The sequence below is a fragment of the Diabrotica virgifera genome, chromosome 3 (genome assembly GCF_917563875.1).
Source record: "Diabrotica virgifera virgifera chromosome 3, PGI_DIABVI_V3a".
Classification (NCBI taxonomy): Eukaryota; Metazoa; Arthropoda; class Insecta; order Coleoptera; family Chrysomelidae; genus Diabrotica; species Diabrotica virgifera.
This window is the reverse complement of record NC_065445.1, coordinates 96,861,638-96,875,117: the sequence shown is the minus strand read 5'-3', so window position 1 is coordinate 96,875,117 and position 13,480 is coordinate 96,861,638. Positions and strand designations below refer to the sequence as shown.

The 13,480-nt window shown below is 31.9% G+C and overlaps 1 protein-coding gene across 1 annotated transcript in view; it reads right to left on the bottom strand.

Annotated features, from left to right (window-relative positions):
• Nucleotides 1–1,041: 1,041 nt before the first annotated feature.
• LOC126881963 (alpha-tocopherol transfer protein-like) overlaps nucleotides 1,042–13,480 on the bottom strand; it is a 38,229-nt gene continuing 25,790 nt past the window's right edge. Inside the window, exons 4-6 of the mRNA XM_050646710.1 lie at nucleotides 4,533–4,643; nucleotides 4,247–4,349; nucleotides 1,042–1,230 (exon numbers count right to left, since the gene is read on the bottom strand). Coding sequence (XP_050502667.1) covers nucleotides 1,079–1,230; nucleotides 4,247–4,349; nucleotides 4,533–4,643 — 366 coding nt within the window. The 3' untranslated portion in view covers nucleotides 1,042–1,078. The remainder of the gene's footprint in view (nucleotides 1,231–4,246; nucleotides 4,350–4,532; nucleotides 4,644–13,480) is intronic.

The window sequence follows — 13,480 nt, the reverse complement described above, 5'->3', positions numbered from 1 at the left end:
TATCATGTTATTAAAATAAATCAATACTTTTTGAGTTATTAAAAATCAAAGATTTGTCTGTTTAAGAGAACATGCGTGAAGTTACGGATGATAAAAAGAACATATTAATTAATTGTATGTTACTAAAATATTATTTTTATATTATTCCGTTATTATAAATTTGGCAAAAGTGTATTCGAATATGTCAAATGTACCCATTATTGGACACCACCAGTTTCTGGACATATTCAGTTTATAATGAAAAAAAAATTCAATAAAATATCGAAATAATATAAAAATAATATTTTACTAACATACCATTAATTAGCATGTTCTTTTAACCATCCGTAACTTCACGCATATGCTCTTAAATAGACAAATCTTTGATCTTTAATAACTCAAAAAGTATTAATTTATTTTAATAACATGATATAACAAATTTTACTTAAAATTTGTCCCTCTATCGATTTGTGGGGTTATTTTAAATAAAATAGTTTTCACCCGCGGGAAGGGGTGGTATTCACCACCAGGGTAAAAGTGCAAGTGGCAACAAATCAGTTTTGTTTCTTGAGGTATGCTCTAACAAGTCACCAATTTTCATGCAAATCGATGGAGGTTTATCAAAATAGGAGGTGAAAACTTTTTATGACTGCACTAACTTTCTCCTTTCATCCCTTATTGCTACTTCCTGTATCCACTGAGGTGTCAGCCTGAAAGGGGTCATAATTGTCAATATACAATGGACACATTTCACAGGAAAAACTCCATATTACTTATGACGATGATTTTTCGGCTCTAGCTCTCCGTCTATTAGTAGATTCATTTTGCTACAAATTTTCCATATCAATCGGCTGTTGTTACTAAATAGGTATGTTTGTATATGTTTTACAAATAATGTACATATACGTGATGGAATTTTTTACTATTTTTATAATCATTAGTCTCTAATTAGCACAAGTTTGCACTTATGATAAACTAACAATAAACAAAATTTCCACAACATAATAAGGTTGAACATAAGGTATATAAATCTAAATCATATAAAGGCAAAAAGTAAAAATATTTGTTCAAAACAGTTTTTAATGCTAAACTATAAACATCAATCAAATTCCAGTGTCTTAAAGCTTCCATCGATACCAAAGAGGCTCTCGTTATACTTAGATTTTCCTTGTCTTTTGGATTCGTCAACAACTTGAGATTCTTGGAATTTTAGAAAAGCTTCACCATCCTCAATTTTTTGTTTCTCTTGTGCTAAAACATATTATTTTTTTAAGTGTCTATGTGTACACGTATTCAAAATATTGGCACAAAGTATAAGAAAAAGGCTAAATCAATAACCAGGCAGGTTTTAGAAACAACATATCAATGATGCACCAAATATTTGCCTTAAGAAAATAGGTACACACTACCTGTTACGAACATAAAACCATACTAGGTATATTAGTCCTGTCGCCAGGGGGGGTACAACGGCCTCCTTAATTCAGATGGACTTACCCAAGTTTTTTTTATATATTTTGACCCGTAGAATACGAATTTTTTGGGTAACAGTTGATCCGGATGTCGATAAGATTGTTATAGACAAAGAACTTGAGGAATTACATAACAGCGATTTCTCGCAAAACAGGACATCTTTTTGTATTTTTTGGGTCATTTTAAGCAAAAAATATTTCTACAAGTTTTTTCGTAGAATGCATAGTTTTCGAGATAACCGCGTTTGAACTTTCAAAAAATCTAAAAATTGGAATTTTTGAACCCGAATAACTTTTGATTAAAAAATAAAGTAGCAATTCTGCTTACCGCATTTGAAAGTTTAAGTCAAATTATATCGGTTTTGATTATTTGTATTGCTAAAAATTAATTTTTTTATTGGTTAACAAAGCTATAAACACATAGTGTTTCCCGTGCCTAATACATGCGTTTTAACTCATGCTACGTAGAAATTACCTCGCTTGCACTTGTAGCTACTCTACCTACTCGTTCGATTTTAAATGAGAAATCATTGAAAACATCACTCGCGCACTAGGTTTTTATAGCTTTGTTTAACAATAAAATAATAAATTTTTAGCAATGCAAATAATCAAAACCGATATAATTTGTCGTAAACTTTCAAATGCGGTAAGCAGAATTGCTACTTTATTTTTTAATCAAAAGTTATTCGGGTTCAAAAATTGCAATTTTTCGATTGTTTGAAAGTTCAACCGCGGTTATCTCGAAAACTATGCATCCTACGAAAAAACTTGTCAGAACATTTTTTGCCTAGAATGACCCAAAAAATACAAAAAGATGTTTTGTTTTGCGAGAAATCACTGTTATGTAATTCCTCAAGTTCTTTGTCTATAACAATGTTATCAACATCCGGATCAACTGTTACCCAAAAAATTCGTATTCTGCGGGTCAAAATATATAAAAGAAACTTGGGTAAGTCCATCTGAATTAAGGAGGCCGTTGTACACCCCCTGGCGACAGGACTAATATGCTTTGTTCATCGTCGTTAAACAGGTCTACGACAAATTAAACACACAGCAGATGTACGAACTGATAAAAGAATTGGGGATATCAATTAAAATTGTCAGGATGGTAAAGATGACGATGGAAAACACAACAAACTAAATACATGGCATAAAAAGGGCATACATCCAAAAATCTTTAAAACCAAGGGAGGATTACGACAACGAAACCCACTATCAACAACTGCATTCAATCTGACATTGGAAGGAATAATCAGAAAAAATAGAATAAACATAGCATTTGCAGATGATCTGACACTATTAGCGACAAGCTAGAAAGAACTACAAAAGTTAATGAAAAATATACTTAATAACAGAAGCCAATAAATTGGGACTTAAAATAAATGAAGAAAGGACAAAGTATATGATAATGGGAGAGATCCAAAAAGAAAAAGAAAATAACATCATATTAAAATACATATAGATGTAGGATTCGTTAAAGACAACCGTAATAAAAGTCCGTGTGATGTTTAACAGTTTTAATTAATAAAATAGATAAATAAATTATAGATACTATTACATTGACGAAATGTAAAAGTGTTGCGACTAAAATTTTACGAGTTCCCACAAAAGAAAATATCTTTGAAATAATCGCGTTTATCTACTTAATATATGACCGGCTTGTCAATATATAAGTACGTCTTAAAGCGGCTCTTTAAGCGTCTTTTTGATTATCCCAAAACACGTCTGTCGTGGTTCTGATGTTAAAATCGACAGACTATACAACCCCTACGCTAAAAGAAATTCTCTTATATCTAATCTCCTCTTCTCATGGTTTAATTCGCTTTCGTGAGAACTAACCTATTAAAATTGAATCAAAGTATGTACCGACTTTTTCCAATAAACGAAAACCAATAAAATTAGTCAAGACGGCTACTGTTTATCATAAAGTCCGATTCCAAACGATTGAAAATAAACACAATCTTCTCACTAAACTACCCGTCGGTTAGATACGCCCACACATCTGTCCCTGAGGTCGTGGAAGGCCGCTCGTTTCGTGTTTGTACTAATAATTAAAGAAATATTATATACAGGATATTTAAAAATTAAGATATAATATTTACAATTCTACATAGATGGAGAAATATATGTATAGATATTTGTATAGTTTATACAAATAGATGGAGAAAAAACATAGGTACCTACTCGTTCAAAAGAGTCAGAGAAATTAATTACCTGGGAGTCAAAATAGATGAAAATAGTCATGAGTAAGGGCGATAAAGGCAAGAATAACTAAAGGAAATAAAAAGTATGCAGCATTAAGAACATTAATGAAATCCAAATATACGTATCTAGAAAAACAAAAATCAGAATTTATAAGACTGTTAGCAGACCTACAGTAATATACTCATGTGAAACATGGGTGCTGAGTAACTAAGAAACAGACCTTTTAGAATGATGGGAGAATTTAAGAACTGTATAAAGAAACAACGATAACGGGTAAGTATGGGAAGTAAAAGAATGTCAAAAATAGTACTCTCACAAAGACCAATACAAAAGAGAAAGAAAGGCAGGTCAAGAAAAATATGGAAGGACAGTGTGCTCTAAGTCCTGAAGAAAAGTGGAAATATGGAAAGAACTAGCATTGGACAGGAGAAGATGGAGGGGTGAAGGAGTGTATAAATAGACTGAATAAAATAATTTCCTAAATAAAATTTATAAGGCTAAAATAAAATGTAATAAGAAATATAAACGTTTTAGCCCTAGGCCTACAAGGCCTGTTGAGCTTAGTAAATAAGTGTGCACGTATTAAAATTTACCTTGCAACTGTAGTAAAGATTTGCAGTTACCACCATAGTCTTCTGGTAGAATATCTTGAGGAACATATTCAAAAAGACTTTTTAAATCAGAATGAACTATAAACTACAACAATAAAAATTAGATTACTTATTCGTAAATTTATAAATAAAGGTATACTTAAATGTATTATTTATTATATATCTTTACCTCGTCCACCAAAACTATTCAACGGTTTTGCTCTAGTACGATTTGTACGATTAAGTAAATAAATGTTGTAAATTAATTGTGATTTGATAAATAACTTACCAATTCAAACAGTTCTTTCTTCATCATGGGCTTTATTAAACTAAAAATTTTATCTAGGAAAAATGCTGGGTAGATGAAATGTATATGTTTTAATCTGATTGGCATTGCATCCTACAAATGTCAGAAAAAATATGGTTACTTTTGCATAATTACATTGTATATTTAAAGATATCAAACCTTCATTCAAGTAATATTTATAACAACTTAAACCTCTTACTAAATAATATACAGTGTGTCAATTTGAAAAGGTACTATCTTACTATATTCTATAATTTTCTCCCTGAAAAAACTCTAAAAATATGCAAAAACATGTCAATTTTTTTTTATTTAGCTAATGCCTCGACAACTAATGGAAAATTGGCATGGTAGGTACGGTAAATTTTTGCAGTTCGGTACCTAGTGTCATGTTGCATGTAGTGTGTGTGCTGAGTAAGTGTCTTGTTACTTTGCAAAGTTGACGTCATTGTCTTTGCAAAGAGACGCTAATTATATCCGAACGTCTGCGGTCCCTCCGGTGAGTACCGATCCCACAAGGACAGAAACTATTTTCATTTATTAATTTAAAATAAACGAAAAATCTCTGACCCTGGAGAGATTCGAACTCACGACCATTCGGACCTTTCGATCCAAAGGTAGGCGACACGTCAAATTTATTTGTGAGCGGGACATGTTGTAGACCAATTTTCAGCTACATACAGTGAGCACGCAAAGGTTGGAATAAATTCATTTTTTTCGTGAATAGGCGATTTTAGAAATAAATCCCGAAACAAGTCGATTTTTATTTTTAAATTACGATTTTTTGACATATATATTATATTAATGACATCATCCATCTGGGCGTGATGATGCAATCGATGATTTTTTTAAATGAGAATAGGGGTCATGTGCTAGCTCATTTGAAAGGTTATTCAATTCGATATTCAGTAATATAAACATTAACAAATTAACATAGTTAATTATACAGGGTTTCCAAAAAAATTGTCAAATAAGCATTTCGTCCTGTCTTCGGACAGCAGTAAAATGTATTTTGAATTAAATAAATTACACACATTCTTCTTTTTGTCTCAATTAATTTAATTTAAAAAAACTTCTTTTGGACACCCTGTATAAATAATTATGTTAATGTCTATATTACTGAATAGAGAATTGAATAGCCTTTCCAATGCGCTATTATACGACCCCTATTCTCGCGTCATATAAATGTCATCACGCTCAGATGGATGACGTCACTAGTAGTGATATATATGCCAAAAAGTCATAATCTGCAAAAAAATAAAAATTGACCTATTTCTGGATTTCTTTCCAAAATCGCCTATTTACGAAAAAATTAATTTATTCCAACCTTTACGTGCTCACTACATATTACATCAAACAGCCTCCAAAATCTTTAATGGAAAGGGGGGTTGAGTGACACCTCATTTTAAAGGTGGTTCAACAACATTTTCAAAAATATCACATTATTATATTGCTTTTCTTTACTTTTGGAAAAATCAACTGAAACCGTACAGATATTAAGTATCGAGTTCTGAACTTTTTTTGGGGTATTGCAGAGTTTTGAGTTTTGGAATATTTTGAGTAGTTTTTGGAGTATTTTTGGAAAATATCAAGTAAAACCGTAAAGATATTAAGTACCGAGCTCAGAACTCTAAAAATAGATGTTACTACCCTCTATAATTTGGTCCCTAGAGAGAATCTGAAAATACGCACAAATACATGAAATTTATTTGTGAGGGGGACATTTTGTATACCAAATTTAAACTAAATCAACACTCTAGCGGAGGCGGATACAACCCCCAAAGTCTTTAATGGGAATGGGGGTTGAGTGATACCCCATTGTAAAGGGCGTTTACACTCTCCCAGAGAACGGCAGTTCTCGCCAGTGGCGCACAACTCCCTTATTACATGCGACACTATACAGTGAGCACGTAAAGGTTGGAATAAATTAATTTTCTCGAGAATGGACGATTTTGGAAAAAAATCCCGAAACAGGTCAATTTTTATTTTTAAATTGCCACTTTTTGGCATATATATGATACTAGTGACGTCACCTATATAGGCGTGATGACGTCATCTATGATTTTTTTAAATGAGAATAGGGGTTGTGTGATAGCTCATTTGAAAGGAAATTCAATTTTATATTCAGCAATATAAACATTAACATAATTATTTATACAGGGTGTACAAAAACATTTTTTTTAATTAAATTTATTGATATAAAAAGAAGAGTGTGTGTAATTTATTTAACTCAAAATACATTTTACTACTTTCAGAAAACAGGAATTAATGTTTATTTGACAAATAAATATTGTTTTTAGCTTAAATTCAATATTAAAGCAGCCACCCACCTTCCTCTTGACAGTTTGAACATTTAATTTAAGCGAAAAGCAATGATTATTTTTCAAATAAACATTTTTTCTGATTTCTGAGAGCAGTAAAATGTATTTTGAATTAAATAAATTACATGCATTCTTCTTTTTATGCCAATAAATTTAATTCAAAAAAAATTGTTTTGGACACCCTGTATAAATAATTATGATAACGTTTATATTACTGAATAGAGAATTGAATTACCTTTCAAATGAGCTATCACATGACCCCTATTCCCATTTAAAAAAATCATCGATGACGTCATCACGCCCAGATGGGTGATGTCACTAGTATAACATATATGCCAAAAAGTCGCAATTTAAAAATAAAAATTGATCTGTTTCGGGATTTTTTTCCAAAGTTGTCCATTCTCGAGAAAATGAATTTATTCCAACCTTTACGTGCTCACTGTATACAGGGTGGTTCATCTTATTCGCCTCGGTGTCTGTACGGAAAACCACTTGATATTTTAAAAAAATTTCTTTACAGTAATATACAGGGCCATTAATACTACAATCTAAAACTAATGTGAATTATACAGGGTGCTCCAAAGAAGAGTGGTATATCAAAGTTATATTTTTTCTTATGGAATGCCCTATATATGATGAAATTATTGAATTGACCTTAAAAAATAAGCTATACTTTCATAAGAGTTCCCTATACCTAAATACAGGGTGTTTTGATTTATTTCGATTTTTATAAAAATGTAAGGTTTTAGAAAAAAATAAATATCTACGAATCTAAGAATCAGTAACAAATTCTTTCTTGGATCTTAATAATTGACTATTTACCATACTTAATCAGATGCTTATTGCAACAAAATTTATTACAGGGTGGTCAAAATATGAGATCTGTTTTATTAACAAATTCAAGCTGTAATAACTTACTTAATTTAAATAGAACACCCTATATCTTACTAGTCTATCGCGTAGAAAATATACTTAGCTTTCAATTTGTAGTAGGGTTTCCTATACCTATCTTTTTACAGGGTGATCAAAATATTATATTGTTCTATTAACAAATTCAAGCTGTAATAACTTACTTATTTTAAATAGACACCCTGTATCTTACTAGCCTATCGCGTAGAAAATTTATTTAGCTTTCAATTCTTATTAGGGTTTTTAAGTAAATATGTCGTGGTTACATATTATGTACAACATATCACCAACACCGGCAATATACTTAGACATGATACTGTCATTAATAAAATGTTCATTGTTATCATGTAATCACACATAGTGTTGTATTATTTTAGTTGATTTTGGCCTACATGTGACATTGAATAATATGTTTATATTAAAGTGCACACCCTATATTAGATGCCGTATTCTGGAAGATATTTAAATTATATTTCATTCCATATAAGTATTTTCCATATCTTAAACCAACGGTTATTAAGTAAATTTAAGAACACCACCTTTTGTTTGAATCTTTGAATCGCAATTACAAACAATTAAATGCAATGGCTACTATGACGAAAACGAGCCTATTGTAAAAAATATGTAAAAGTGGATATTTACAGATTAACATGGGAATTTACATTTACAGAATAATATGTGTATTGAGAATGTTTACATGGAATTGAAGAGATTTTAAATATCTTACATTATAAAGAATAGAATATCGAGTATATCATTTAAAATAAGAACACTCTGTGTGATTAAATGATAAAAATATGAATTTTATTAACGAAAGTATCTTGACTAAGATATTTAAGTATATAGCCGGTGTTGGTGATGTGTTGTACATAACCACGACATAGGTACTTAATTCTAATTATTTTTAACAAAGTAAATTTTCTACGCGATAGATTAGTAAGATACAGGGTGTTCCATTTAAAATAAGTAAGTTATTACAGCTTGAATTTGTTAATAGGACAATCTAATATTTTGACCACCCTGTAAAAGGTAGGTATAAGAAACCCTAACATAAATTGAAAGCTAAGTAAATTTTCTACGCGATAGACTAGTAAGATACAGGGTGTTCTATTTAAAATAAGTAAGTTATTACAGCTTGAATTTGTTAATAGAACAATCTCATATTTTGACCACCCTGTAAGAAATTTTGTTGCAGTAAGCATCTATTTAAGTATGCTAAATAGTCTATTATTAAGATCCAAAAAAGAATTTGTTACTGATTCTTAGATTCGTAGGTATTTATTTTTTTCTAAAACCTTACATTTTCATAAAAATCGAAATAAATCAAAACACCCTGTATTTAGGTATAGGAAACCCTTATGAAAGTATAGCTTATTTGTTAAGGTCAATTCAGTAATGTCATCAGATATAGGGCATTCTATAAGAAAAAATATAACTTTGATATACCACTCTTTTTTGGAGCACCCTGTATAATTCACATTATTTTTAGATTGTAGTATTAAAGGCCCTGTATATTTCTGTGAAGAAATTTTTTTAAAATATCAAGTGGTTTTCCGTACAGAGACCGAGGCGAATAAGATGAACCACCCTGTATACACAAAATTTTCGCTTTTCTAAATCTGACTTAATTGAAAATTGGTACAAATCCCATCTTAAAGTATAGGAAAATACTTGGCTATCCATATGTCAACCATCCATTTTGGTCCACGAGTGTGAATTTTACGGCCCTTTCCATTTAGGGTCTGTTTTTCGTTCTCGTCCCCAAAACTCACAAAAATTTCAAAAATTTAAGTCCGACCTTTGCGGCTTCTGATAGTACTGATCATTACCTTTCCAACGCATGTTTAATTTTGAAAATCGGTTATACCATTCAAAAGTTACCGAGCTAAAACCTTTTATTCAATTTCTATTTAAAAAGGAGAAAATGTTTGTGTATAGTATTTTTACTACAAAAACGTTATTACGTAGGTCAAAATTTTTGACGTAAGAGAACTGTCAAAACATTAGAATGTGACTTTTCATTATTGCCATGATTATTATAAACATGGCAATAATGAAAAGTCACATTCTAATGTTTTGACAGTTCTCTTACGTCAAAAATTTTGACCTACGTAATAACGTTTTTGTAGTAAAAATACTATATGTGGGTATGTGTGTATGTTTGTGGAAAATATTTTTTCCGTGTGTTCAAAATGGGGTCAGGGCCGATTCAGAACCGGTGTAGTTTGTGACTTTCGACCACCCATAAGCCAGCTATAGGACTTTGTAGGTACAAAACGGCATATTTTTAGGGGGTATATATCTAAGGTTCAAGGAGAGACAGGAAATCCGCAAATACACCAAATCAATAGCGTTGAGTTAAGATTTCAAATGGTGCCTAAGCGGTTAGAATTAGACATACACACAGCTCAGTATAGCTGAAAAACTGAAAAACTAAACTTTGAAAATTTTGGTTTTTCGACAATTACTCAAAATTTCAACCTACGAATTGCGTCAATAACTCAGCGTTTGTAGGAGAACTCTAAACGCGTCTAACGGTGTATACCTAATATCTGGGAAAATTCGAATTTTTAAGTTATATGCTTCATAAGTGTGATCAAATCTATTTTCTATGGGAAGAACGCTTTTTCAAGCTCAATAATTCCTGTAATACCTTCAGTTATCATACTTGACCTTGAATGAATCAGATACTACTTGTCAATACGTTGCAAACTCATGTTTAGTGATCAAAATCGGTTAAGCCGCTTCGAAGTTATAGTTCCAAAGTTCCAAAGTATAATCCATTTGACCATTATCGCCGAAATGGTGTATGTAGTTGAAGTGGTTACGACCTTAAATTTGATACGGAAATCCGAGTTCATTTAGCGGCCATTCCAATATTTTTTTTCAATCTATTTTGAATAGAAAAAAAAAACTAATGTACATTCGATGGACACTAGATCATATGAGAGATAATGCTAGAAATGCGACCATTTATAACGCTTAACGTGGAATCGAGAAACATTACATTCAACTTCATACATTTAATTTATAAATAACTTTGAAAAACTTCTGATACAAGAATAAAAAACCACTAAACGCCGTAAAAGTGAGTGGCGCATAACAATATTCCAGCTACAAAAGAACTGATATGAATATTACGTGGCATGAAAATATATTTTCATTTTGATGGAAAATAAAATTCTAGTTTTATTTTCAAAGATGTTTCCATAATATTTGCTAAATTTGAAGAAAAACGCGTCACAAAACAGCTTCAAAATACAAACTCGATCAAAGTTACTCTTTTGTGGCGCGTTTTACTTAAAATTTAGCAAATATTATGGAAACACCTTTTAAAATAAAACTAGAATTTTATTTTCCATCAAAATAAAACTACATTTTCATGCCACGTAATATTCATATCAGCTCTTTTGTAGCTGGAATATTGTTATGCGCCACTCATTTTTACGGCCTTTAGCGGTTTTTATTCTTGTTTAAATATACATACCACATCTTCTTCTTTAAGTACCGTGCCCAAATTTTTAGGCGTGGGTAGCTTCCATAACAATTTGCCGATATCGTTCTCGATCTTGTGCGGCATGTAACAACTGATCTGCTGATAAGCCAGTCCATTGACGAAGGTTTCGGAGCCATGAATATTTCTTTCGACCAATTCCACTTTTTCCGTCGATCTTTCCATTGAGTATTAACTGCAGCATCCTGTATCTGCTACCTCTCATTATATGCCCCAGATATTCAAGTTTTCTCTTTTTTATCATCTTCATTAAGTCACCTTCGCCTTGACCTACTCTGTTTAAGACTTCTCTGTTTGAAATGCGTTGAACCCAAGATATTCTGAGCATTCTACAATACGACCACATCTCAAAGGCTTCTAATTTGTTCATCATGTTAACCTTCATGATCCAGGTTTCACATCCATATAGTAATACAGGATACACATAACATTTTAGGAACTTGATTCTTAGTTGCAAATTCAGCTGAGAGTTGCTCAGAATAGATCTAAGTTTCATAAATGCTCCTCTTGCAATTTCTATACGAGTTTTAATTTCTTCATCCGGATTTAGTGTCTCGTTTATCCAACATCCTAGGTATTTAAAATGGTTAACTTTTGTTATTGATTCATCACTGACAATTAGTTGCATAGGGCCGACGTCTTGTTTACTAACCACAAGTAACTTTGTCGTTGTTGCATTTATGTTAAGTCCGTTATTGGAGCATTCTCTAGTGACTCGATCAATAAGGAATTGAAGATCTTCGATATTTTCAGCCATGATCGCGGTGTCGTCTGCATATCTAATGTTGTTAATAATTTCTCCCCCGATTCGAGCTCCACATTGTCCTTCCAAGGCTTCATTAAAAATTATTTCTGAGTATACGTTAAACAAAGTTAGGGATAACACACAACCCTGTCTGACACCTCTTTGAATGCAAATTTTGTCTGTTTCTTTTCCGTCTACCAGAATAGAAGCTTCTTGATTCCAATATAGATGTTGTAAAAGTCTCAGATCTTTATCATCTATTCCAATCATTTCTAGATATTCAAACAACCTATCATATTGAACTCTATCAAACGCCTTCTCAAAATCTATAAAGCAGACGTAAATTGGTTTCTGTACTTCCCATGATCGTTGAAGTAATGTTAACATTGAGAACAAAGCTTCCCTTGTTCCCAATCCTTCTCTGAAACCGAATTGTTTGTTTCCCATTGTCTCTTCACATTTCTGCTTGATTCTATTAAGAATTATCTTAAGAAGTAGCTTGAGAGAGTGGCTCATGAGACTAATTAGTCTAAAATCTTTACATGATGATGTATTAGGTTTTTTTGGGAGCGGAATAAATGTAGACTCCAACCATATCTGTGGCATCATTCCAGTCTCGTATATATGGTTATAAATGTTTGTTAATTGTGAGACATTATCGTCATCCAGAAGTTTGAGCCAGTCTGATGGTATTTGGTCAGGGCCTGGAGATTTCCCATTTTTGCTCTGTTTGATGGCTTTCTCTACTTCCGCTTTTAAAATACTAGGACCAGTATTCGTATACTTTGTGGTGTTAAGTGGTGACCTCGTATCCAGGAATAGCTCTTTTATATAGTTAGTCCATTCTTCCTTTTTTTCATCCAGGTCGAGAATTATGTTACCTTTGGAGTTTCTCATAAAGTGAGGAGTTCTTTTTCTCTGAGTGTAGGTAATTTCGTTAACCTTTTTATGTATATTAAACTCGTCATGTTTTCTTTGTAGTTCTTCCATTTCACGACATCTTTGTTCCATCCAGTCCTCTTTTGCTCGCTTAACCTCGTATCTTATTTGTCGATATATCTCTCTATACCGAATCTCGTCTTTGTTTTTCCAATTTCTTCTTTGTTGAATAAGGTCTAGTATTTTATCGGTCATCCAATCCTTTTTCTTTATTGGGTCTTTTTCTGGTTTCAAAACTTCGTTTGCTATGGTGACCATGGCGGAATTCATGATATCTAGATTTTGACCGATATTTTCTTGTTCAGATCTTTCTAACTGTTTTTTAATCTCACGATTTATCTTATTTCCGAACTCATCTGCTATTACGGCATTTCTTAGGAGTCGAGTATTAGGTTTCTTCTGCGTTGTGGGGGCTTTTATTCTTTTTAGTTTTAGTTTGAATCCAGCAAAGAGCAGATTATGGTTAGTTGCTGCGTCTGCACTTGGGTATGTTTTTGCAGATGTA